Consider the following 27,910-nt stretch of genomic DNA (forward strand, 5'->3'; position numbering starts at 1 on the left):
TGATAGGACAATATTTGTCTGAGATACAACTATTTGAAAATCTGGAATCTGAGGGAGCAAAAAAATCTAAATATTGAGAAAATCTCCTTTAAAGTTGTTCAAATGAAGTTCTTAGCAATGCATATTACTAATCAAAAATTAAGTTTTGATATATTTACAGTAGGACATTTACTAAATATCTTCATGGAACATGATCTTAATATCCTAATGATTTTTGTCATAAAAGAGAAATGTATAATTTTGATCCATACAATGTATTGTTGGCTATTGCTACAAATATACCTGTGTTACTCATGACTGCGTCTGTGCTCCAGAGTCACGTGTGTGTGTGTGTGTGTGTGTGTGTGCAGGAGGAAGGGTGACCCTCAGAGTGCTGAGAACTTCCTGCTGGATTCTCTGAAGTCATACGTGTCGGAGAGCTGGAGTTTGCCGCTCACACACACACGCAAACAGATCGCAGAGTGTCAGAAACAGATGCAGAAGATGGACGAGTATCCTTCACTCATACACCTCACACACACACACAACCTCCAGGACATGAGAGGAATAGAAAAACACCTGAGATTATGAAACTGAAATTAATAAAACTACAGGAAAATAAACAAATGTCATTATATATATTTTTTAGTATTTTAATATATTTTTTTATCATTTATTTATATTTACTAAATTTTTAAAAAGTATATATATATATACACAGACATGCACAGTTTCCTCCATAAGTATAGGAACAGTAAAGACAAAATTGCTCTGTTGGCTGTGGAGTCAATATATTTGCAAATATGATTAAAAGATGAATATGAGACAAAACTACAGAATGTCACATTTTATTATTAGCCGTTTCAACACATACATGTTTTACCAAATAAAAAGAGCAGCACTTTTAGAGTTCATCCCTCTATCTGATGAGATCATAAGTATTGGAGCAGTTGCCTCACAGGTCTTTCTAAGTGATCAGCTGTGTCCTGTTGCATTAATTCTTCAGATATTAAAAGCAGGGAATGTGTCGTATCAGTTATATCCATTACTTCTGTATTCTGAATCTTGCATTCGATGATGACACACAAACCAGGATGAAGACGAGGGAGCTGACTTTGAGAGAAAAGCAAGCAATTTGGATGCTAAAAGAAAAGAGGAAGTCAATTAGAGCTCTAGCAAAAACAAAGGGCATGGAGAAATCAAGAGTTTGGAAACCACCAGCGACACCAGCAACCAACAAAGACCTGATCGGCTGAGAAAACAACAGTAGCTGATGACAGACAAATCATAAAAGCTGTGAAAATGAATCCTAAAAGACGTGTCTGTAAAATCAGCAACAACTTCCAGAAAGCTGGGTGATGCTCTGACAATCTACTGTCCTCAGGAGACTTTGACACAGAATTACAGATGCTACACAGCAAGATGCAAACCTCTGACCAGCACCAAACATAGAAAGACAAGATTAGAGTTTGCAAAAGAGCACAAAGGTGAGCCAGAAGAGTTTTGGACCTGTGTTTATGGACCGATGAGACAAAGATGAACCTTTATCTAAGTGATGGGAAAGCAAACATGTGGAGAAAAAAAGGGAACTGCAATGATCCCAAGCATACAGCCTCATCTGTAAAGCATGGTGGAGGTGGTGTCATGGCATGGGCATGCATGGCTGTCTCTGGAACAGGCTCTCTCAACTTTACTGATGACTTAATGTATGATGACAGTAGCAGAATGAATTTGGAAGGATACAAAACCATCTCGCCTACCAATATTCAAGAAAATGCCACCAGATTCATTGGGAAGTGCTTCATATTGCATCAGGATAATGACCCAAAACACCCTGCAGTTCAGTCAAGGAGTTAATAAGAGCAAAGAGATGGAAAGTGTTAGATTGCCCAAGTCAATCTCCAGATTTAAATCTGATTGAAGATGAATTTCAGCAGCTGAAGAGGAGAGTAAAGGCAGAAACTCCCCAAAACAAGCAACAATTGGGATTGGCTGCATTAAAGGCTGGGAAAAGTATTTCAGAGGATGAGAGCAAGAGTCTGGTGATGTCTATGGGTCCCAGACTCACTGCTGTGATTGTGTGCAAGGGATCTGCTACTAAATAATAGCTTTTAATCTTTTATATCTGCCTTATGTTCAACTGCTCCAATACTTATGGTCACATCAGATAGAGGGATGAACTCTAAAAGTGCTGTTCTTTTTATTTGGTAAAACATGTATGTGTTGAAACGGCTAATAATAAAATGTGACATTCTGTAGTTTTGTCTCATATTCATCTTTTAATCATATTTGCAAATGTTTTGACTCCACAGCCAACAGAGCAATTTTGTCTTTACTGTTCAATACTTATGGAGGGGACTGTATATGTTATAAAATAAAATGAAAAAAAAAAAAAATATATATATATATATATATACAGTTGAACCAAAATACAGTGGACTAGCAGTAAAATTGGGAGCAAAAATGATTCAGACACTTTAACCTTTTCCTCCAGTGTTTTTCTTTAATTGCTAATGTGATGTTTTTCCTCCACAGACTGAACTAAATGAAGCACTGCTTGGTGATTGGTCGAGCTAAATTGGTTTTATCTAATTGTGTCTTAAATGTAACATCTGACAGCTATTCAACCAAATTCATTACATACCTTTCTATCAAAGTTATCTGACATCATCAAGATCAATTTGTTCTGACACAGATTAACTCTGAGCTCTTCTCATATTTTAATACCATTTTCTAAATTATAAAGAATAAACTGAGGTGTTGAAGGTGTCTGAATAAATTTTGGTTTGACTGTATTACCTATAAATATATATTAAATTTTTTTTTTTGGATAAATGTGTGTCATCATCTGTCACCCGAGGGTGTGTGTGGTTTCTTGACCGTGTCTGTAGATACCTGCAGACGAGCGCTCTGCTGGCCAGCGACACCAACCTGAGCGATGAAGAGAGGAGACACTTCTGCCAGGAGATCCTGACCTTTGCCAGCCAGACCGCAGAGGCCGAAGGTCAACAGAAAGGTCAGCTTTGTGTTCTGAGTGTGTTTACTCCAGCAGTCACAGCTAATCCTGACAAAAACACTATAAAAGTGCCGGAACCGTACACTTTATTCCAGGTCTCATGTCTGTTCTCACATTGTTCATTTAAATAATGATGAAAATAAAATAAAAGTAATTTTGTAAAATAATTAGAAATAATAAAATATATAAAACATGTAAATATATAATAAAAGTATAGATTTTAAATAATAAAAATATAATATAAAGAATATTTTATAAAGTAAAATTATAAAAATATATTTATTTATTTTAATTAATCTGAAAGGTTCTGAGTGAATTAATCTCAGTTGCCATCTGAACCATCTGTTCTTGTCTAAGAGCAATAATGACTCTTGAATGAATTATAAAAAACATGAAATATTAAAAAATGTAACACATTTTAAATAAATACAATTATAAATATATTTAGGTATTTTTCTTTTTTCCCAGAAAGGATGCTACAGCATCTAGGCTACAAACCTTTTTTATTTTATTTTATTTACCAATGGTTTACTTAACAAATTGCTCTTTCTTTAAATAAATTCAATTATAATTAATTTTCTTAGGGGAAAAAAAAATCTACCTCAGCTTCTGCTCTAAACTACAGGAAGCCCTTTTACATTACTATCTAATTACAATTAACAATTAACTTAAATTCAATTAGGCTACTGTTTATTTTTAACTATAATAATCAACACTCAAATTATGCAAACATGTAAATAGTTTTTAAATTAACTTCTAAATTATACAATTTCTGTTTGTTGTTGAAATATAATAATTTACACAGTCATTACATGTTTCATATAAAATTTATTTAAACACATTAAATAATTAAGACATCACTAACAGGTAAAATAAATATAATGTATAGTCTAGTATTTCACGAAATGCTCTTCTCTACATGTCATTTCTCTAGTAAATAATGAGCTGTAGACACTAATGACTTGCCTGAGGTAAATGAAATGCTACGTGATATTGTTTGCAAGCTCCATGGTTGAAACACTGAGTGATTACGGTTAGGGGTCAGATGTTCATTCATGTTTATTTCGCATTAAAACTAGTAGTAAAGAGGAAGAGGCGTTTACAGCGATTGATCGGTGCACATGCGGGCCGATCTGAAATTTTTGGTATGAATACATGTACCGTTACACCCCTAGTGTTTGTTGTATCAGACTGACTGCATTAATCTTGTGTTTCTGGGCTCTGACAGACGCGCGTGTGGCTCTGAGCATGAGCTCCTTCACTCGTCTGCAGGAGCTGCGTTTCCGTCCGTCCTCGGCGCTGGTGCACGTGAGCGCCGCCCTGCAGCTGGAGCTGCGTCTCTGCAGTCTGATGCCCGTTCCTGTGACGCTGGAGCAGATCTCCGCCAGCATACACTTCACACAGGAGCAGCCGGGCTCCACGGCACAGAAGCGGGCCGCTCAGAATCCCGACGGCACCGTGACTTTCCCCGCGGCCAGCCCGGGGTCTGCGTTTGCGTCTGCGCTGGAGCTCTGCGAGATCCTGGAGCACAGTCCGTCTGATAGCGCTCTGAGCTCCGCCGGCGTGGCCTGCAGGAACATGCACCTGCTGCTGCGCCGGAACGACAGCGCCACCTCGCTGGACACACCTAACACCGCACTGACCGCACACGCTCCGGAGGACGGCGCGCAGATGCTGAGGGCCAGGGATGTCACGCTGTTGCCTGGCAACAACAGCATCGTCTTCACCGCAGCTGTAAGAAGAACTGTTTCATTTAATCAGATTAGAGCAGAGATTCCCAAACTGGAGTTCGCTGATGAAACGCTCATAAAGAATCATAAAAATCAAAAAATTAATTTAAAACATTATATATATATATATATATATATATATATATATATATATATATAATATATTAGTGCAATCAAACGATTAATTGTGAATAATCCAAAATAAAAGTTTTTGTTTACATAATATATGTAGGTGTACTGTGTATATTTATTATGTGTATATATAAATACACACACATGCTGTAAATATTTTGAAAATATTTACATGTATATATTTATATTCTTATATTTTATATAAATATATTGAACATATAAACGTAACGTATTTTTCTTAAACATATACATGTATGTGTTTGTATTTATATATACACAATAAATATACACATTATACGCACATATATTATGTAAACAAAAACTTTTATTTGGGAAGCGCACTAATATATAAGTATAATCAAAATAAAACACTTACTAAAAATAGATCATAATTAACTTTTTTTATATTCAATCATTTTAAAATAAAAACAATCAAAATAAAACACTTTAGATTAAATAGTAATAGTAAAAATATGAAATTAAAATAGATAACTTTTTTATTATTATTATTATTTATAATTTTTTATTTATTTTGGTTTAGTATTAAACTTGCAGGATGTATTAATGGTACAAAGACCTCTTATATGCCAAAAGATCAAGGCAAATTTGATTTATCATGTCATGACCCCTTTAAAATAAAAACAACCAAAAATACTTGCTAAAAATTAAATCACAAAAATGTAAAAATAAATAAATTTTTAAAAAAGAAATAAATCACTTAACATTTACTAAAAATTAAATAATAAAAATGTAAAAGAAAAATCATTTGAAAATAAAAGCAGTCAGAATAAAACACTAAAAGTAATTAAGTCGTAAAAATGTAAAGATAAAATAAATCATTTAAAAGAAAAACACTCAAAATAAAACACTTGCTAAGATTAATTCATAAAATTGTAGCAAAAATAAATGTAAAATAAAAATGTTTAAATAAAATGTTTACTAAAATTATATCTTAAAAATATAAAGTAAAATAATTCAAATCATAAAGTAAAATTAAAATGAGTAATTCTAAATAAAACTTAAAAATAAAATGCATAAATTTTTTTTTTTTTATTATTTTAAATTATATTTTATATATATTATATTTAAATTTATATTTTGTTTACCTACATGTCATGTGACCACTGACCAACATTGAAAAAAAACATGAGAATGGTTAAATGATAGAAATATTAACTTAAAATGTCAGGGGAGACTTCAAGTTTAGGTCAAAGGGGTTCAGCTGACAAAAAAGTTTTGGGAATCTCAGGCTTACAGGGTAAAATTGTGATAAACACCAGATTTTCATGTGATTTCATACATATTTTTAAAATTGCTGAATGTGTCATTTTGTCAGAGTCAGAAGCCAGGTGTGTATACTCTCCGGCAGCTGTGTGCGACGCTGGGCCGAGTGCAGTTCATTCTGCCACATCTTTACCCTGTCGTTCAGTATGAGGTTTACTCTCAGGAGCCTCAGCTCAGCATCCAGCCGCTCACAGGTGTGTGTGGGTGTGTATGTGGGAGTGTATGTGGGAGTGTGTATGTGGGAGTGTGTGTGTGTGTGTGCGTGTTTATGTGGTTTATGAGGACACAAATTTGTATAATGACATGGGTATGACAGAGGTATTACAATATGAAGGTGGTTTATGAGGACACTGCCTATGTCCCCGTAATTCAAAAGGCTTAAAAAACATACTAAATGGTGTTTTTTTGAAAATCTTAAAATGCACAAAGTCTCCTGTGAGGGCTAAGTTTAGGTGTAGGGTTGGTGTAGGGCAATAGCACACACAGTTTGTTCAGTATAAAAACCATTACGCCTATGGAGAGTCCCCATAAACCACAAAAACCAACATGTGTGTGTGTGTGTGTAGTGTGTGTGTGTGTGTGTGTGTGTGTGTTTGAGTGTGCGAGTGTGTGTCAGTCTACAGTGTCTCAGGCTCACCTGTTGTGTGTTGTTGTCTCAGAGCACCTGTTGGCTGGTTTGCCGCAGCAGGTGAAGTTCACTATCCTGACGGGTCACTATTCGGTGAAGAAGGGCGACGCTCTTCAGCTCAGTAACACTGACTCCATGCCTGTGCTGCACTCGTCCACATGCAGCGCCCGCATCCTCAGCAGCAGCGCAGGTGAGAGACGCTTCAGATTCAGATGACACAAATACACACTAATCAGAATACTTAATACGCATGTATTAAATTATCTCATGTAAAATTAAAACAGAATTTTTATAATAACACTCAAAATAAAACTCAAAATTAAAAAAAACTATAAAAAACTATAAAAATTAAATAATAAAAACGTAATATTAAAATAAATATAAATGTTATAAATTATATATATAAATACATTCAAAATGAAATAATAAAAACGTAACATTAAAATAAATAATTTCAAAATAAGTATAAATAGAAAAATACAATCCCAAAATATGTATAATTGTGTTTTTTCCTTGTTTTTTTGTTTTTGTTTTTTTCAGTCTTTTCCTCCTGTTTTCTTTGTACAATGTAATTGATACTTTATGTCTGGTGGGTAAAGGGTTGGATTGGGATATGTTGCTGTAATTTTGTTATTTTTTGCATATTATAAAATATTAAATGAACAGACCTTGTTCAAAAAAAAGTATAAATATAAATGTAATAAATTATATACATTTTGTAATTAAATATATAAATAAATGGTAAAATTTGTAATTAAAAAATTATTTATTCCAGTATACAGAAGAACAGATAATTTACATAACGAGTAAAAATATAAAATTATTTAATAAAATAAAATAAAATATACATACATACATACATACATACATACACACACACACACACACACACACACACACACACACTAACAGCCAAAAGGTCAAAGTGTCTCTTCTGTTCACCAAGGCTGCATTTATTTGATCAATAATACACTAAAAATTGTGAAATATTATTCTAATGTAAAACAGCTGTGTTCTATGTGAATATGTGTTAAACTGTAATGTATTTCTGTGATCTGCAGCTGTATTTTCAGCATCATTACTCCAGTCTTCAGTGTCACATGATCTTCAGAAATCATAATAATATACTGATTTACTGATCAACAAACATTTCTGATTATTATCAATGTTGAACACAGTTGTGACGCTTAATATTTTTGTGGAAACTGTGATACATTTTATTTTTCAGGATTCACAGATGAATAGAAAGTTCAAAAGAACAGCATTTATTTGAAATGGAAATCTTTTGTAACATTAGAAATGTCTTTACTGGCACTTTTGATCAATTTAATGCAGGCTTGATGAATAAAAGTATTAATTTCCTCTTAATAAGTTGGTAACTGATGTGTTGTGTTGTTGATCAGAGCTGGTGGCTGAAAGCGCTCTGTCCATCCAGTCATCTGAGAAGGTGACGAGCATCTCTCTTCCTGTGACGCCGCCGTATCACACGCTGGAGTTCCTGCTGGACGTTCTGTGTCATATCCCATCATCCCCAGCGCGGATGGAGAGCGAGCGGCTCACTAACGGACAGATCAGTCATCGCACCCGCAGCCGAACGCGCTTCAACAGCGGCATGACCGTCATCGACCAGAAGGTTTGATACGCCTAAACAAACCAGACTGATGAATGCTCTTACAGTTCATATTCATAATAATAAAGTTATATAAAAAGTTCAGTAAAATGTGTAAGTCGTGTAAAAGCCTGTAGATGAGTCTTACACATTACAATTACAGTGCTTCAGATGACAGAACTCTCACTGCTCTTTGTACTGTAAATACCGTACACAGCCTCAAACTCTGATTGTAGCCAAGTACTTCTCACATGACTGTCGAGGAGGATACAGTAAGGATATTACCAATTTACCATTCATACGTACCGAGGCTAGCGGAACATGCAGGATTCATATTTAAACCGTCTTTTTGCGTTTTAATATTCACATACACTAGTTCATATCATGATTCCAATTAAGTGACAGACCTTCTTTTATTCATCCAAACATTTATGAATTCAGTTGCATTCCTCGCTATAGAGTGAATTCTGTCTTTATGAATGGACTCCGCCATCCTGTCCGCATTTTTGACCATATGACCCTAGAAATGCAAGCACACTTCAGAACATTTGGGTTTGCCCTGTGTGTTGTTTTAAAGAGTTGCAGATGCGTTCTCAGGTACCGAAATTTGGTACCGAATGATTTAATATGAATCGGTAATTCGGTCGGTACCCTTAAAAATACAGAGTTCGGTACCCAACCCTAATCTCACTAGTGTTCCCGAGTCTCAGGCCAAAGATTAGATTCTGACAAAAGAGAATGTGTTTTTGACGGAAATGTTTGACTTTGACCTGGAAGTTTGAGTTTGATTACAGGTGAAGTGGTTTTGAAGTGATTCTCTGATTTTGCCAGAAGAGTCGATGGTTCAGTGAATTTAGTTTGAAGATTTGTGTTGAGAAAATGATTGATGGTTTCAAGAAATGTGTTTTGGCAATTCAGAAAAACTGTAACAATAATAATAAAGAAATCCTATCTAAATAAAGGCAAAAATATAAATGTGTGTGTTTCAGGTGTCTGTCGACTGTCCCTGGTCCATTTACTCCACGCTGGTCTCTCTGACCTTCCACATGCCCTTTAAAGTCAAACACTCACTGCTGTCTGCAGGACGGAGGTACTGACCCCTCGTGACCTCACACTCTTACAGTGATACTGTAGTAACAGATGGATTGATGTGTTTCCTGTGTGGTTTTATCCCAACAGGAAGTTCATCCAGGTTTGTCTTCAGAATGTATCGGACACTAACTTTCGTCTGACCAATCAGACGCTGACTGAGAATCAACACACACCGTCACTGGAGCTGCTCTCTCTCAACACTAAAACACACAGCGTGAGTCTCACACACACACTCAAGCATGCACACACACTCACACTCTCTCTCACTCACACACACACACACACACACACACTCTCACTCACACACACACTTGTTTCGCTATCCTTGTGGGGACTCTCATAGTTTTTCACAATATTCAAATTTTTTTAGATGTGCCTGTGCGTGTGTGTGTGTATATGTGTGTATATGTATATATATATATGTGTGTGTATATGTGTGTGTGTATATATATATATATATATATATATATATATATATATATATATACAGTGCCCTCCATAAGTATAGGAACAGTAAAGACAAAATAGCTCTGTTGGCTGTGGAGTCAAGACATTTACAAATATGATTAAAAGATGAATATGAGACAGAACTACAGAATGTCACATTTTATTATTAGCCGTTTCAACACATAGATGTTTTACCAAATAAAAAGAACACTTTTAGAGTTCATCCCTCTATCTGATGAGAGCATAAGTATTGGAGCAGTTGAACATAAGGCAGATATTAAAGATTAAAAGCTATTATTTAGTTGCAGATCCCTTGCACACAATCACAGCAGTGAGGCTAATAATAAAATGTGACATTCTGTAGTTTTGTCTCATATTCATCTTTTAATCATATTTGTAAATGTCTTGACTCCACAGCCAACAGAGCAATTTTGTCTTTACTGTTCCTATACTTATGGAGGGCACTGTATATGTATATGTGTATGTGTATAAAGTGTATACACTCACTGGCCACTTTATTAGGTGCACCTTGCTAGTACCGGGTTGGAACCCATTTGCCTTCAGAACTGCCTTAATTCTTCGTGGCACAGATTCAACAAGGTGTTGGAAACATTCCTCAGAGATTTTGGTCCATATTGACATGATAGCATCACGCTGTTGCTGCAGATTTGTCGGCTGCACATCCATGATGAGAATCTCCCGTTCCACCACATCCCAAAGGTGCTCTATTGGATTGAGATCTGGTGACTGTGGAGGCCATTTGAGTAGTGAACTCATTGTCATGTTCAAGAAACCAGTCTGAGATGATCTGAGCTTTGTGACATGGTGCATTATCCTGCTGGAAGTAGCCATCAGAAGATGGGTACACTGTAGTCATAAAGGGATGGACATGGTCAGCAACAATACTCAGGTAGGCTGTGGCGTTTAAACGATGCTCAGTTGGTATTAAGGGGCCAAAGTGTGCCAAGAAAATATCCCCCACACCATTACACCACCACCACCATCAGCAGCCTGAACCATTGAGACAACGCAGGATGGATCCATGCTTTCATGTTCTTTACGCCAAATTCTGACCCTACCATCTGAATGTCGCAGCAGAAATCAAGACTCATCAGAGGCAACGTTTCTCCAGTCTTCTATTGTCCAGTTTTGTGTGAATTGTAGCCTCTGTTTCCTGTTCTTAGCTGACAGGAGCGGCACCCGGTGTGGTCTTCTGCTGCTGTAGCCCATCTGCTTCAGGGTTCGATGTGTTGTGTGTTCAGAGATGGTATTCTGCATACCTTGGTTGTAACGAGTGGTTAATTTGATTCTATCATCTCTAACCAGTCTGCCCATTCTCCTCTGACCTCTGACCTCAACAAGGCATTTTCGTCACACAACTGCCGCTCACTGGATATTTTCTCTTTTTCGGACCATTCTCTGTAAACCCTAGAGATGGTTGTGCGTGAAAATCCCAGTAGATCAGCAGTGTTTGAAATACTCAGACCAGCCCGTCTGGCACCAACAACCATTCCACGTTCAGAGTCACTTAAATCCCCTTTCTTCCCCATTCTGATGCTCGGTTTGAACTTCAGCAAGTCGTCTTTACACATCTAGATGCCTAAATCCATTGAGTTGCTGCCATGTGATTGGCTGATTAGCAATTTGTGTTACCAAGCAATTGAACAGGTGTACCTTATAAAGTGTATATGTATAATGTATATGTGTGTAGTATATTAATAATAAATAATATAACAATAAACAAAATGTCCTGATAATATAATGTCCTGATAAATAAAGGCAAAATGCCAAGAATAGGTCATCAATATATAGATTTTCGTTTGCAATATTTATAATAATAAATAATATATTAGTAATAAAAAGTACTGTCTAAATGAAGGCAAAAATGCCCCCCAAAAATGGTCAAAATATGTATTAAAAGTAAATGTGAAGGTAAATGTTCAGTGTGTATTTGGCTGTGTGGTGCAGTGGTGGTCAGTGACAGTGACCTGTGTGTGTGTGTGTGTGTGTGTGTGCAGCTGGTGTTCAGTCAGCAGTGTGTGTTCAGCGTGTGGGAGCTGCGGTGGAGCAGTGTGTCGCCCGTCTCTCTGCACTGTGTGTTCTCGGCTGCTTTCGCTCCTGCAGACGCTCGGGACACGGCGCTCAAACCCTACAGATATGACTTCACTCTGGAGCGTGTTTTGGTGAGTGCAGACCGATCTGATGTGAGTGTGTGTGAGTGTGTGAGTGAGTGTGCGAGCGAGCGAGTGAGTGTGCGAGCGAGTGTGTGTGTGTGTGTGTGTGCGTGTGCGTGAGTGAGTGAGTGTGTGAGAGAGTCTGCGTTCCACTTAGGAGTGTGTGATCTATATATTGTCTGCGATAATAAGGTAATTGTTGTATATTGCGAAAAGCAAATGAAACACATTTACATCACGCATACATCATGTGATGAAGTAAGTTAGTAAGTTAAACTAGAGCGAGTGCGCTTTTACAGTGTTCTTTCACTGCATGATTCAGTTTATTAAAATGCATTAAGAATGATCACATAATTCAAGATATGGGGGCAGAAAATGTGTATATTTATATAATTTCATAAAGTTAATATCACATGAAGAATGCCTTTTTTCTGTAAAAATAACCATGATTACAAATGTGATATTGAGTATTTACAACAGTTCAATAAACAAGAAGTTAATATTAAGATAATTACGGTTTAGACACCATCTTTCCTGTTTTTGCAGTATTTCGATATCATAATTCCCAACACAGCTTTAGCACTGTTTTGTGTCTCTGAGCAACATGACGGTGTTTCGTTCCTGAATGAATCAACCGTTTAAATGATTCGGTTCAGTCGCAGTGAATCACTTATTAACAGTGACTTCCTGACACCATCTGGCAGGTTTAATTTCACATTTAAAGTATCCTTTAATTTTTAAATAATTTGAAAAATCAGCATTTGACGTTTTATGTTTAAAATATCAGAATATCAGACTATATACTCGTTAAATTTTACTTTACCTGTTAGTGATGTCTTAATTATTTAATGTATGTTTATGACAGCCACTGTGTAAATGATTATATTTCAACAACAAATAGAAATTGTATCATTTAGAAGTTAATTAAAAAACTGCATTGAGTGCAACTTACATGTTTGCATACAATTAATTGTTTTCCTTTCTCTGTGTGTGTCTGTCTGTGTGTGTGTGTGTCTCTGTGTGTCTCTCTCTCTCTCTGTCTGTGTGTGTGTCTGTGTGTGTCTGTGTGTGTCTGTGTGTGTGTGTGTGTCTCTGTGTGTCTCTCTCTCTCTCTGTCTGTGTGTGTGTCTGTGTGTGTCTGTGTGTGTCTGTGTGTGTGTGTGTGTCTCTGTGTGTCTCTCTCTGTCTGTGTGTGTGTCTGTGTGTGTGTGTGTGTGTGTGTGTGTGTGTGTGTGTGTGTGTGTGTGTGTGTGTGTGTGTGTCTGTCTGTGTCTCTGTGTGTGTGTGTGTGTGTCAGACTCTGTTGAGCGTGCGGGCAGAGATCCAGCCGGCGGAGGGAGAGCAGCTCTGTCGCACCGGTTCTCTCTGCAGGCTGGAGGTGTCTCTGACGCGTCTCTCTGAACCCAGCGACTCGGACGAGGAGTACAGCGACACCGACGGCCTGCACACCACCAGACTCCTGTATGAAGGTACGGCTCAGAGACACTAGGCTTTATCAAGTCAAGTCACCTTTATTTATACAGCGCTTTCAACAATACAGATTGTGGCAAAGCAAGCTTTACAGCATCAAATAGGACAGTAGCATGTCAATAATACAAAAGGACAATAAACACTCAATTTTCAGTTAAAGGCAGTTCATTATTGAATTCAGTGAAGTCATCGTCCAGCTCAGTTCAGATCTAATAGTATCTGTGCAATCAAGTCGACGATATCGCTGGAAATTAAGTGTCCCCAGCTAAGCAAGCCTAACAATCCTTTAACAGATTTGAATTATAGAAATGTGTTATGTGTAAGCCAGGTTAAAGAAATGGGTCTTTAATCTAGATATAAACTGACAGAGTGTGTCTGCCTCCCGAACAGTGTTAGGTAGATTGTTCCAGAGTTTGGGAGCTAAATAGGAAAAGGATCTGCCGCCCGCAGTTGATTTTGATATTCTAGGTATTATCAAACGGCCAGAGTTTTGAGAACGCAGCGGACTAATATATTTTGAATTTAGACTGCATTTAAACCAAGAAATATGCGTGGGAAAACATATGTGTACAAATAAATACAGTGTGTTTCTAAAATGTTTGAGCTACTTTTAGCCTGAAGATGTTTTGTGAATACAGGCCCTGAGGTTTACTATAGAAATGAACATTTGAGTAAAATACTACAATTCCTTTACAACAAAACATTGCATTTTTGTATATTTGATATGTATTTATTTGTGTTTATGTGGTGCACAACAGAATTTTACTGTGTAAATTAAGATTTTTGGTCTTTTAGGTATTTAAGGTCTTGCATCTGCTAATACTTATTTGACTTAAATTTATATATACTTTATATTATATTTATATATACTTATATGATTATATTATATTATAATTAGAAAAATGCTTGCTAAAATGGTCACCCCAAATGATATAAAGAAATACAAAACTATCTTTTGAAATCATCAGTTTAAAAAAAAATAATGTAATCCATGACTATCAAAATAATGATTTTGTTATTATTACTATTATTAAAAATGTAAACAATAAAAAATAAATTAATAATGCTGTTGTACTGTAAAGTTATTTAATAATTTTTTTATTTTGAATCATCATTTTTTATAATGTAAGGATGTTTGGCTTTATTTGTATTAATAATTGAGCGATATCTGTGTGTCTGCAGTGATTGACAACAACAGTAACTGGGCGGTGTGCGGGAAGAGTTCAGGGGTCATTTCCATGCCGGTGGCTGCCATGGCGACACACAAGGTTCACATGGAGGTCATGCCGCTGTTTGCGGGTCACCTGCCGTTTCCCAACATACGTGTGTTTAAATACCTGCCTCACCACAGCAGCCCGGTCATCCCGCCGGACACAGGTCAGACCCCATAATGCTCGAGTATGAACTTATCATCAGAAGTCATGGTTTCATCACATAAAACTGCTCTGGTTCTATGAATGAATCCAGAGATGCCCAAAGATGACATCATAATGACATCTTCATTTCAAATTCATATATTGTTATATAAAAATTATATATATGTTTTTAATATTTAATATTTTTTAGTGCTGGGCAACGATTAATCACAATTAATCCAAAAAAAAAAAAAAAAAAAAAAAAAATCCAAAATAAAAAAATTAGTTTACATAATATGTGTGTACTTTATTTATTATATGTATATAAATACACACACATGCATGTATATATTTAAGAAAAATGTTGTTTATATATTAAATATATTTATATATATATATATAATATAAATTATATGAATATAAACATATACATGTAAATATTTTCTGTCAAAAAATGTTTTTTTTACTGAAGAACTTTGGAAAAAAAACTCACACAATTCTGATTAATTTTACTGAATTGACTCATTTGGACAATCAGTTCTGCTTGATTTTGTTTTATGATTTAATATGGATCATATTTATAAAATGAATTAAACTCAAACAGTTTAATCAATCTTTTAATAAATAATCAAATGAAAATACAACAATTTATTTATAACAAAACATTGCTATTTTTTTATAGTGCTGTCAAACGATTAATTGCATCCAAAATAAAAGTTTGTTTGCATAATATATGTGTGTGTGTGTGTGTGTGTGTGTGTGTTCTACAGAAGAGGATTAGGGCCAAGCAATAATAAAAAAATAAATAATCATTTATTTAATTATTATTTAATTATTTATTTAATTATACGTCTTTTTCATAATTTAATGTTTATTCTCGTAATTTAACAACTTTTTCATAATTTAATGTTTTTTCTCGTAATTTAACGAGAATAAACTAATTATTTAGTAATTATTTAGTAAATAAATTAATTATGAAAAAGACGTTAAATTACGAGAAAAAACATTAAATTATGAAAGACGTTAAATTACGAGAATAAACAATAAATTATGAAAAAGACGTTAAATTACGAGAAAAAACATTAAATTATGAAAGACGTTAAATTACGAGAAAAAACATTAAATTATGGAAGACGTTAAATTACGAGAAAAAACATTAAATTATGGAAGACGTTAAATTACGAGAATAAACATTAAATTATGAAAAAGACGTTAAATTACGAGAAAAAACATTAAATTATGAAAGACGTTAAATTACGAGAAAAAACATTAAATTATGGAAGACGTTAAATTACGAGAATAAACAATAAATTATGAAAAAGACGTTAAATTACGAGAAAAAACATTAAATTATGAAAGGCGTTAAATTACGAGAAAAAACATTAAATTATGAAAAAGACGTTAAATTACGAGAAAAAACATTAAATTATGGAAGACGTTAAATTACGAGAATAAACATTAAATTATGAAAGACGTTAAATTACGAGAAAAAACATTAAATTATGGAAGACGTTAAATTACGAGAATAAACATTAAATTATGAAAAAGACGTTAAATTACGAGAAAAAACATTAAATTATGAAAGGCGTTAAATTACGAGAATAAACATTAAATTATGAAAAAGACGTTAAATTACGAGAAAAAACATTAAATTATGAAAGGCGTTAAATTACGAGAATAAACATTAAATTATGAAAAAGACGTTAAATTACGAGAAAAAACATTAAATTATGAAAGACGTTAAATTACGAGAATAAACATTAAATTATGAAAGACGTTAAATTACGAGAATAAACATTAAATTATGAAAAAGACGTTAAATTACGAGAAAAAACATTAAATTATGAAAGACGTTAAATTACGAGAATAAACAATAAATTATGAAAAAGACGTTAAATTACGAGAAAAAACATTAAATTATGAAAAAGACGTTAAATTACGAGAAAAAACATTAAATTATGAAAAAGACGTTAAATTACGAGAAAAAACATTAAATTATGAAAGACGTTAAATTACGAGAATAAACATTAAATTATGAAAAAGACGTTAAATTACGAGAAAAAAGTTTAGATTAAACTCATTAAATTACGAGGAAAAAGTTTAGAAAAAGTTTAGATTAAACTCATTAAATTACGAGGAAAAAGTCGTTAAATTATGACAATAAACACTAAATTACGAGAAAAAGTTGTTCAATTATGAGAAAATAGTCGTTAAATTTCGAGAAAAGTAGTTGAGAAACACTGTTGTAACATGACGTTCATTAGCTCTGGTTGGTCAGAGTTACTCAGGCCTGCAGCGGTGGAGGAGCGTATGACACGATCGACGGGGTTCCAGTCCGGCTCTTCTTCTTTTCTCATCACATATCACATCGGAAAAGTGGAACTCAATTGCTTAACGAGTGTTTAATAATGTATTAATTAGGGGTAGACAGGCTATAGGGAGGGCTTTGTTGTCCCAATAAGGCAGCATCTATAATTTCAATAAATAAAATAATCAATGTTATTATTGCATCCTGTTAATGTACAACAATACTGAGGTGCAAATAGTATCTGCCACTATTTCTTTAGCGCACCGACAGCGGAAGAGCGAGATGGTTTTTTTTTTTTTATCATTGCTTGGCCCTAATCCTCTTCCGTACTGTTCTGTGTATATTTATTATTATATATAAATAAATACACACGCATACAGTATATATTTTGAAAATATTTACATGTATAAAATTATATTCATATCATTTATATATAAATATATTTAATATATAAACTGAAATATATGCATGCATGTGTTATATATAATAATATACACAGTACACACTCATATATTACAAAAACTTTTATTTTAGATGCGATTAATCGTTTGACAGCACTAATTTCATTATTTGTTTTGTATGTTTTTAAAATTATTTCTTTTTTCTAAGTTCTGCACAACAGAAGTTTACTGGTTAAATTATAACATGAATAAAAATACTCTTGATGGTTTTAAATATCATAAAAACAATATTTTAATTCATTTTATTATTAATTTGAGAAGCACTTTTTCTGTCATAATTTCTTCAAGTGAATCTTTCATTATTTGGTGGTTTGTGACGTGTGAGTGAGTCAGTTCGTTCAGTCAGTTCTGATTCATATGAGTCGTGACTCTCTGTGCTCCGCAGACTCGTGTCTGGAGAACGACAGTCTGTCTCTGCTGGACAAGGCTCTGGAGGACCAGGCGGAGACGGCCAGTCTGCGCAGCCGAGGCAGTGTCCAGTCTCTGGGCAGCGGAGAGTCTGCGCAGCCGCGGGGCCCGATTCCCAAACGCCAGGCCTTCGGTCCAGGGCAGGTGTTCAACGGCACACAGGGTCAGCAGGTGCTAGTGCTGCCCGCCGCTGACCATCACCTGATGGAGGTCAATGTCACATGACCCAGCATCTCAAACGGACACGAGACTCTCCTCCGTCACACGCTTCATGAGACACGCCGGACCAGCTGTCTGTCAGACATCCCATAATGCCTTGCAGCCCCTCCTCTGTGTGCTCAGGTGTGTGTGTGTGTGTGTGAGAGAGAGAGAGAGGGAGAGAGTGAGAGCGAGTGACACCTGCTGTACATAACAGATGAGATTTAAGAGAATCTTCTGAACCAAATACACTCAATCATGATCACTCACACTGGGATTCTGGGATTTGCATATTTAATTTTGTATTGGTTTTTGGAACTAAAGGTTTCCAGGGAAACTTCAGTGCTTTATTGACTCAGACACGCCCCTTCCTGCTGATGTCACGTGATTGACATGTCGCTATGACGACTATTGTGACAAATGTTGTTTTTGTTTAATGCATATGAAGAACAGTCATATTTCACTCCATTGTTGACATGAAGAAAAATTTGTGAAAAAAAAGTAAATTGTGAATTAAAAGTTTAAGCTCACATCAGTGGGTGTATTTGTTATAATGCTCAAAGCTGAACACATGATTTTCATAATTCTGTTCATGCAACAAAAAAAAGAAGTATCCGAAAAATAATTAATTTTTTTTGCATACTTTTTTGCTTATTTATATGCATAAAATAAATGGCAAAAAAGATATTAATAATTTTGCATATTTTATTTGACGTACTATAAAAGTAATGCAAAAAATGTGTATGTATGTGTATATATATATAATTTTTTGCATTACTTTTATATTGCATTTATGTGTGTGTATATGTCTTATATGCAAAAAAAAATTTGAATTGTTTTTTGGATACATTTAAAAAAAATTATATATATATGTGTGTGTGTGTGTATATGCAAATAAACTGGTTTTGCATCAATTAATTTTTGGCACACCTTTGTAATGTTCATAAAAATCGACTTTGATTTTCTGTTGGTTTTGGGGTGAAATATGACCTGGGTGTATTTTTGTGGTGTTTGTGTTGGGATGTGTGTAAATATCACAGAAAGTGTCTGTCAGGACAGAATCGTTTCAGATCCATCAGCTCTGTACAGTAACGAGAATCTGACGACAGACAGCAGGAAGTGATGCGTTTCTCCAGGAGGAACAGGTTTGATGTGAATGTTGTGCGTCTCGTGTGTCGTCCGTGTTTCAAACCTGAGAAGCTGATGAGGGAACTGCTGTGTTTTTGTCATATAGTCACGTATGAAAGGCCAAAACTTCACACGCATCACCTCTTCAGTTCATCTGCTCACTATTTATTTCCTGGATTCTTGTTGCTTTGCTCTGGTTCGGTTCGCTTCTGGACCTCGTGATTCTGGACTTCAGACGTCATGAACACAAGCTGTTTGTAAATTGTCAATCAAACATCACAGATTGTATTTAGATTATTTAAATGAGAAGAATATGTACGCATTATACAACTGAAAATATACATATGTTTTAAAAGGATGTTTGTCATCTAATTTACTATTTAAAACTCATTTAAAACGTTTGCAAGACGTTATCTAAGAATTTCAAAAAAGTCAATTGAGTTTTTTTTTTTAAATTAGTGTAACTTTGGCTTCTCAAATAAAACTTTGAATAAAAGTTTAATTTTTTTTCTTTAATATGGTTTAATAATTTAATTTTGTTCTTTTTTTTAATATCCCAGTTTGAACTTTTTTTTGCCAGTTACTTTTTTCTTGCAATTCAGAGAGAAAAACATTGTGTGTAAAATCTTGAATTATACATTATTCTTTTCCCCTCAGAATTGAGAGAAAACTCAAAATTGTGCAAGATGGTTTACATTTGTTTTTATCCTGTGGTGGAAATAAGCTTTAGTAGTTGTTTCCAAGTTCAAATGATCATTTTATATTCATATTAATAGTTCTGTTGCTCTTACCTGCTACATAAATTACTGCTATCATATACAATGTCAATGATTCGTGTATAAATGAACCCTGAATTCACCTCTTTCTTGAAAATATGATTTTGTATTGATTGAAATTGATGTTAAAAAAAATATTGTGTTAATGACAAAATACAACAATTATCACAATTTATTCAAGTATGCAAAAACAAAACCAGCCAGAATAGCAGTGCTGAAGCCAAGAGATGTACAGAGAAGTCAATAAAAAATATAAATAAAACTAGATTAAATAATTGGCAAAATGTTTAAAAGACAAGAATATAAAAACTGCAGTGAAACATCTGAAGAGTTTGGCCGGGTGTGGGTTCATCGCGCTCCGTGTAACGCCGTCATCTTCTTTGAAACTCGACAGATCTTTGGCACTAGGTTCCATTTCTCCTCATTGGACGGAGAAAACTTCTTCCTGTCAGCTGATTTCCTCTGTAACCTGATGAAACATTTCAGCCAATGAGCTTTAAGATCAGCCTGAACACAGTCATCAGTATTTCACATCTCAACTTAACGTGCAGAAAATAGTGAACAATCAGCAGGAGGTTTAGGTCCTGTGGAAATATATATAATTAATCTCAATATATAACTGTGATGATTGACTCACATGAGTTTCTTGCGTTCTAAAGCTTTTCTGGTGGCAGCAGAGAGGGATCCCTTCACTTTATTATCCTGAAACACACAGATCAAACTCATGAATGATGCTTTAAAATCCCCTCATCCAACCACACTGACCCACATCCATCCATCATATACTGACATCTTAGAACCGATCATCTACATCATTCACACAGCACCAAAATAACACTGTTTTAATCCCCCGAAACCAAAAAATTAAAATATCTAAACATATGCCTCCAAAAAAAAAAAGATTTAAATCACAATAAATAAAATATCTGATCAAAAAAAGAAAAATATCAAATCAATAATCATTTCTAACCACCCCAAATATTTTTTTTAAACCTATAACTGACGTGTGTTTTGAGCGTGCGGTGTCTGCTCAGCTCTCGGTCGCAGCGGATCATCTGCATCCGATCAGAGGAGCTCATGCTGAAGAAGATCTGGTGCAGCTCACACCGCGCCGCTCGCAGCTGAGGATCAAACAGAGAGTCACCGGAGCGTCACGTCAGTGTGTGTTCATACAGCGAGTGTTTCCAGAGCGCTTCTGACCTGCAGCGTGACACGCTCCTGCAGCATGAGCTCGTGTTTGCTGCTCACCGCCGGCGGATGCTGGAGCGTCATCAGAAACATCCGTGTGTCCTGAAACAACATCAACACCTCCGTCACATCACATGAGTGAGAGATGGAGCAATTACTCATCTCTTAGTGACCCTGGGGCACCAAACCAGTCATAAGGGTCAATTTTTGAAACTGAGATTAATGCATCATCTGAAAGCTGAATAAATAATCTGTCCATTGATGTATGGTTTGTTAGGACAGGACAATATTTGTCTGAGATACAACTATTTGAAAATCTGGAATCTGAGGGAGCAAAAAAATCTAAATATTGAGAAAATCTCCTTTAAAGTTGTTCAAATGAAGTTCTTAGCAATGCATATTACTAATCAAAAATGAAGTTTTGATATATTTACGGTAAGAAACTTACTAAATATCTTCATGGAACATGATCTTAATATCCTAATGATTTTTGTCATAAAAGAGAAATGTATAATTTTGATCCATACAATGTATTGTTGGCTATTGCTACAAATATACCTGTGCTACTCATGACTGCTTTATGTTTAAATATGTCTATATAGCCTGTATTTATTTGATTTCAGTTTTAGTTTGAGCTGCTTCAGTACAGTAACTTAAGCTGAGTGTAAATGAGAAATGTTGCTTTGGCAACTAGCTGAAATAAATTGTTTTTGAAATTGTTATTCCAGTAAAGGATCATTTTTGTGGCAGTGTTGTTAGTTTTACGAGCTCACCTTGATGGTCCTGATGAGGCACGACATGCGTTCAGTGCGCAGGAGTCGACGGGTCAGAAAACCCCTCGCCACAGCAGCCAGCAGAGGGAGACAGGACCGCTGTGAGACACATGAGACACAACACCTTCATATCTGTCTGTGTGTGTGTGTGTGTGTGTGTGTGTGTGTGTGTGTGTGTGTGTGTGTGTGTGTGTGAGAGTGTGTGTGAGAGACTGTGTGTAGGTGTGTGTGTGAGTGTGTGTGTAAGTGTGTTTGTGTAAGTGTGTGCGTAAGTGTGTGTGTGTGTGTGTGTGTGTGTGTGAGAGAGAGTGTGTGTGTGTGTGTGTGTGTGAGTGAGTGAGTGTGTGTGTGTGTGTGTGTGTGTAAGTGTGTGCAAGTGAGTGTGTGTGTGTGTGTGTGTGTAAGTGTGTGCAAGTGAGTGTGTGTGTGTGTGTGTGTGTGTGAGTGAGTGTGTGTTTTTGTGACAAATGAGGACATAAATGTGTATAATGACAGGTATTACAAGGTGAAGGTGACTTTTCAGGACATTGCCCCATGTCCCCACTTTTCAAAACACTTATAAATCATATAGAGCGAGGTTTTTTTGAGAAAGTAGAAATGCACAGTCTCCTGTGAGGGCTAAGTTTAGGTGTAGGGAGATAAAAAATACAGTTTGTACAGTATAAAAACCATTACACCTATGGGATGAACCCATAATGATAGTAAGAGCAGTGTGTGTTACCCGTGAGGTGCTGTGTGTGTCTCTAAGCTCAGCGTGTGTGCAGATAGATGAGGCGCTGATGGAGGTCAGTGTGTCCTCCAGACATGAGCCTGCGCCGGGACACGGGAAGGACACGCTCCGCAGAAACTGGTAGCGCTCTGCTAAAGACTGACAGAGAGAGAGAGACAGCATTACAAACACATCAATCCTTCAGCAATAACACAACCTGTTCACTAACAAATCAGCCTGCAGTATCAGTAACCTGTTCAGATTCTTCAGAGAAGTCTCTTCTCTTCATCAAGGCTGACTTTATTTGATCAAAAATACAGTAAAAACAAGAAATATTATTCTACTGTAAAACAGCTGTTTTCTATGTGAATATGTGTTAAACTGTAATTTATTTCTGTGATCTGCAGCTGTATTTTCAGCATCATTACTGCAGTCTTCAGTGTCACATGATCTTCAGAAATCATTCTAATATACTGATTTACTGCTCAACAAACATTTCTGATTATTATCAGTGTTGAAATAGTTTTAAGACTTACAAAAACAAGAAATGAATGCATTTATTCAGCAAGGACACATTCAATTTCTCAGATTTCTGTATCAAATAAATGCTGTTCTTTTGAACTTTCTATTCATCTGTGGATCCTGAAAAATAAAATGTATCACAGTTTCCACAAAAATATTCAACTATTTCAACATTGATAATAATGAGAAATGTTTGTTGAGCAGTAAATCAGTATATTATTATGATTTCTGAAGATCATGTGACACTGAAGACTGCAGTAATGATGCTGAAAATACAGCTGCAGATCACAGAAATACATTACACTTTAACAGATATTCACATAGAAAACAGCTGTTTTACATTAGAATAATATTTCACAATTTTTACTGTATTTTTAATCAAATAACTGCAGCCTTGCTGAGCAGAAGAGAGTTTTTTTTCTTCCCATATTGTATGTGATTCGGTTTTTATTGTTTTGGCAACGGAAAGAATCCTGCCATGCCAATAAAACACTTATAAACGAGAGAGCGAGAGAATACAGATGAAAGCAGGACAGAGAGAGAGAGTCGGGATGAAATAAGAGCATGTATACACACAAGGTCAATGAGACGACGGGAATCAAACCACAGACGGCAGAGAGACAGACAGGTGTGTTCAGCGGCGCATGAATTAAACACAATTATCCTCATTTTCTGTGTCACTTCCCACAGCGAACACACACAGACGCTCGTTAATATAAAAACACTCGGCGTTCATTAAGGCCTGTTCCATGCATACATTACAGGCCGTAATTAATGACACGAGCCACTACAGGACCTGAAGGAGAAACATGTACGGATGCTCTCAGCGGCAGCTAGAAATTAAAGAAAACATTCCCACAATCCTCTGGGTGATTTCAGGTCTGATCTGTGGTGTCTGCCATCGGCCAGCGAGAGACTCGGGACAGAACAGCCGTCAAACACGAGTCTAACGAGTCCTTTAGAGATGTGACCGATCACAATCACATCAGCTGTTCTTACCATGTTGATGAATTTCACATGAACAGTTATTACTGTACGGCTTTATACTGCCTGAAGCTGCTTTGCATGGAAGCTTGTTTTGATCACGGAATAAAAAATAAAGGTAATTGTGAGTTTTTATCTCACACTCCAGACTTTTTTCTCACAATTCTGCATTTATATCTCACAATTCAGAGTTAATATCCCATAAGTCTGAGTTTATATCTCAAGTCTGCATTTATATAGCTTATCACAAATTCAGAATTTATGTCTCATAATTCTAAGTTTATATCTCTCAATTCTGACTTTATATTTTGCAAATTCTGAGTTGATTTTTCGCTAATTCTGAGTTTATATCTTAGAATTGAGCTTATATTTCGCAATTCTGAATTATTTTATTTGAATTTTGTGATAACAGAAATGCAAGATATAAATACAGAATTGCAAAAAAAGTCTTAATTATGATTTTAAAAAAAGTCAGAAATCAGTTTTCACAGTTTTGAAACAATCTCTATTGTATAATGCGCCACAGAAACAAATGTTACTTGACCTTAGAGGATCACAAAAGATGTTGTTCATGCTTTGTCCACACTCATTTACACGCATGCATCGAGCAGACGCTTTTATCTAAAGTGACTCTCACTGTATTCATGCATCCTCTCAGAATCGAACCCATGACCTTGGCGTTGCAAGCGCCATGCTTCCCTTAGAACTACATGTGAAACAGGCTGTATTCTGTTGCTCACCTGCAGTAGTTCCTGCTGCTGTCTGCGCTCTTCCTCCATCAGAGCAGTCACCTGATCCTCCTGCGTCTGCGCAGACGACTGCAGCCCTGAGGACATCACTGAGAGATTAATCACTTATGATGCTTCACACATAATCATAAAACATTTCTTCTGGCTAAAATAAAATATTGTGAGCCTAATAAAGAAAGATACAATATAGACAGATAAAAAGATACAGGAATGAAAAGACCAATCACAGTTCAGTATGCACATATATGACACACTGACCTCAACACTGTCAATTAGATTTTCCATCACTGAAAAAAGTTCAAAAATTAGAAATTATATAATTAACTAATTTCTCACCTCTGGGTGTGCTGGAGAGCGTGCTACCCATCTCTCGTCCAGGACTGAACGCCTCGTCCTCGTTCATCAGGAGCCTCCGTTTGACCCGGGTCGTGACCTCGTGACCTCCCATCTCAGGGGTCAGCTGCTTCCACAGGCCGGACGGGACATCCACATCATAAGACCAGCCAATCACAGAGCTTCCCGCTTCACCTGGAGAATGACTGCTGGCGTTCTCCTCCCTGACCCCACAATCCTTAGTGGTGACGGTTTCGCTGAAAGTGACCCCAGAAGGACGTTTGGGGTCGACTTCACCCGTCTGTGAGAGCGTGAGCGTTGACTCCAGGTCAGAGATCAGCACTTTGAGGCTGGACAGGTTCAGCTCCAGCTGTGCGATCTGCTCCGTCTGCGATGACATCATCGTCACGTTGTCACAGCGATCAGATGGACTAATCGGGTCGATCTGAGCCGGTTTGCCCAGAGCTTTCCGATCCGGGCCGGGAATCCTGCTCCGTTTTTTGCAGCGTACAGGACTTAAGCAGAACTTGGGTGTCGGGATGTTTGTGAATCTCCCAGCCGAGAGCGATCTGGAAACACCGAGCCGCTTCTGTTTGGAGTCATATAGAGATCTGGCCGTAACAGGAAGCTCTGCAGAGATGGATCGAGGAAGAGCGTTTGTGACGTCAGTGTTGATGCGATCCTCACCTTCCTTCTCCTTCCTCTGCTCTCTGGCTTTCCTCAGCTCCGTCCTCCACATCTGTTTGGGAAGGAGCTCCTCGTTCTCTTTATCGGACAGGTTGTGCTCGTCTGTGGCTCTGGCCTGATTGCGCAGCAGACGCTGGCGCCGCCTGTACTCCTGGGATTTCTTCAGTAGGTTTTGAAGGCTCATACGATACGGACCTTCATCCGAATCAGACGACGGGTTTACTGATTCCACAACATCTTCCGCCGGCTTTAGATGTGGCGCTACAATCTCCTCCTCTAAAATCGCTCCATCTACTGGCACGTGACTGATGATGTCACTTCCTGACCGTGTTGTATCTAAGCGGATGTCTCCTCCTTCCGTCCAGCAGGACTGACCGGTGACGTCTGTGTTGTCATTGGTTACGTAGCCCGATGACATCATCATCATCGTCGTCTGGCTGTGAGAGTGATTGTCCGGTGCGTCCTGAGGTCTGTGGGTCTTGTGTTTCTCGAACAGAACCGTGATCTGGCTGTTTTCCAGCGAATCGTCCTCTGGAGAAGCTCTCAGCTGATTGGCCGATCGGCCGTCGTGAGCGGTTGATGTCAAAGGAGCGGACGAGGTGATGTCACAGTCTGTGATGTCATCAGTCTTGTCTGTGTGTCGCGCAGCGTCGCTGATCCTCACGTCTGTGAACTGACACACAGAAACAGATGAACACACACACAAATAAATATAACTAAAAAAATACAGTTAACTAACACAATAAAAACATTATAACATAATAAAAAAACAAGATTTTGAAATTTTTTTTCTTTTTTTGTTATCTGTCTTTACAAATAAACTCTTCATATATAAATAAACATATATGCATATACACACACACACTGCCGCTCAAAAGTTTGGGATCAGTGAGATTTTTTATGTTTTTAAGGGAGTCTCTTCTGCTCATCAAGCCTGTATTTATTCAATCAAAAATACAGAAAAAAACAGTAATATTGTGAAATCTTATTGCAATTTCTAATATTGGTTTCCTATTTGAATATGCTTTAAAGTGTAATGTATTTCTGTGATCTGCAGCTGTATTTTCAGCATCATTACTCCAGTCTTCAGTGTCACATGATCTTCAGAAATCATAATAATATACTGATTTATTATGAGTGTTGAGACTGTTGTTCTGCTTCATATTGTTTTTTGGAACATGATACTTTTTTCTTTGATTCTTAGATGAACAAAGTTAAAAAGAGCAGCATTTGTTCAAAATACAAATCTTTTCTAACAATATAAGTCTTTACTATGAAATTTATTCATTTAACACATCCCTCCTGAATAAAAGTATTAATGTCTTAAAAAAAGAAAGAGAAAATGTACTGACCCCAAACTTTTCAATAGCATTGTATATTGTAACACAATTTATTTTTTAAATAAATGCTGTTGTTTTTAAATGTTATTAATCAGAAAATCCTAAAAAAGAATCACAGGTCCTCACAAATATGAAGCAGCACAACGGTTTCAACACTCATAATAAATCAGTATATTAGAATGATTTCTGGATTCGAGATTTTTATTTGTCACATACACAATTATACGGAGTACAACCAGCAGTGAAATGTAGAAATGTAGTTCTGAAGATCATGTGACACTGAAGACTGGTGTAATGATGCTGAAAATACAGCTCTGATCACAGAAATACATTACAGTTTAACATTCACATCTGTTTTAAATTGCAATAATATTTCACAATATTTTTATCAAATAGATACAGCCTTGATGAGCAGAAGAAACATTAGAAA

The 27,910-nt window shown here is 36.1% G+C and overlaps 2 protein-coding genes across 4 annotated transcripts in view; one reads left to right on the forward strand and one right to left on the reverse strand.

Annotated features, from left to right (window-relative positions):
• Positions 1 to 20,235, forward strand: part of LOC306857121 (trafficking protein particle complex subunit 10-like) — a 32,175-nt gene extending 11,940 nt beyond the window's left edge. The window contains exons 12-23 of the mRNA XM_079396825.1: positions 351 to 491; positions 2,871 to 2,995; positions 4,224 to 4,729; positions 6,194 to 6,335; positions 6,801 to 6,959; positions 8,173 to 8,402; positions 9,368 to 9,468; positions 9,558 to 9,684; positions 11,936 to 12,100; positions 13,389 to 13,560; positions 14,744 to 14,938; positions 18,071 to 20,235. Of these exons, the coding sequence (XP_079252951.1) occupies positions 351 to 491; positions 2,871 to 2,995; positions 4,224 to 4,729; positions 6,194 to 6,335; positions 6,801 to 6,959; positions 8,173 to 8,402; positions 9,368 to 9,468; positions 9,558 to 9,684; positions 11,936 to 12,100; positions 13,389 to 13,560; positions 14,744 to 14,938; positions 18,071 to 18,318 (2,311 nt within the window). The 3' untranslated portion in view covers positions 18,319 to 20,235. The remainder of the gene's footprint in view (positions 1 to 350; positions 492 to 2,870; positions 2,996 to 4,223; positions 4,730 to 6,193; positions 6,336 to 6,800; positions 6,960 to 8,172; positions 8,403 to 9,367; positions 9,469 to 9,557; positions 9,685 to 11,935; positions 12,101 to 13,388; positions 13,561 to 14,743; positions 14,939 to 18,070) is intronic.
• A 52-nt stretch (positions 20,236 to 20,287) lies between these two features.
• Positions 20,288 to 27,910, reverse strand: part of LOC306857122 (uncharacterized protein) — a 9,079-nt gene continuing 1,456 nt past the window's right edge. For all 3 annotated transcript variants that reach the window (XM_079396827.1, XM_079396826.1, XM_079396828.1), the window contains 8 exons: positions 25,457 to 26,813; positions 25,112 to 25,197; positions 22,878 to 23,024; positions 22,157 to 22,255; positions 21,396 to 21,485; positions 21,200 to 21,316; positions 20,833 to 20,897; positions 20,288 to 20,664 (listed from right to left, as the gene is read on the reverse strand). In XM_079396827.1, coding sequence (XP_079252953.1) covers positions 20,544 to 20,664; positions 20,833 to 20,897; positions 21,200 to 21,316; positions 21,396 to 21,485; positions 22,157 to 22,255; positions 22,878 to 23,024; positions 25,112 to 25,197; positions 25,457 to 26,813 — 2,082 coding nt within the window. In that variant the 3' untranslated portion in view covers positions 20,288 to 20,543. The remainder of the gene's footprint in view (positions 20,665 to 20,832; positions 20,898 to 21,199; positions 21,317 to 21,395; positions 21,486 to 22,156; positions 22,256 to 22,877; positions 23,025 to 25,111; positions 25,198 to 25,456; positions 26,814 to 27,910) is intronic.

Source organism: Barbus barbus, assembly GCF_936440315.1.
Source record: "Barbus barbus genome assembly, chromosome: 37".
In the NCBI taxonomy this organism is placed as follows: Eukaryota; Metazoa; Chordata; class Actinopteri; order Cypriniformes; family Cyprinidae; genus Barbus; species Barbus barbus.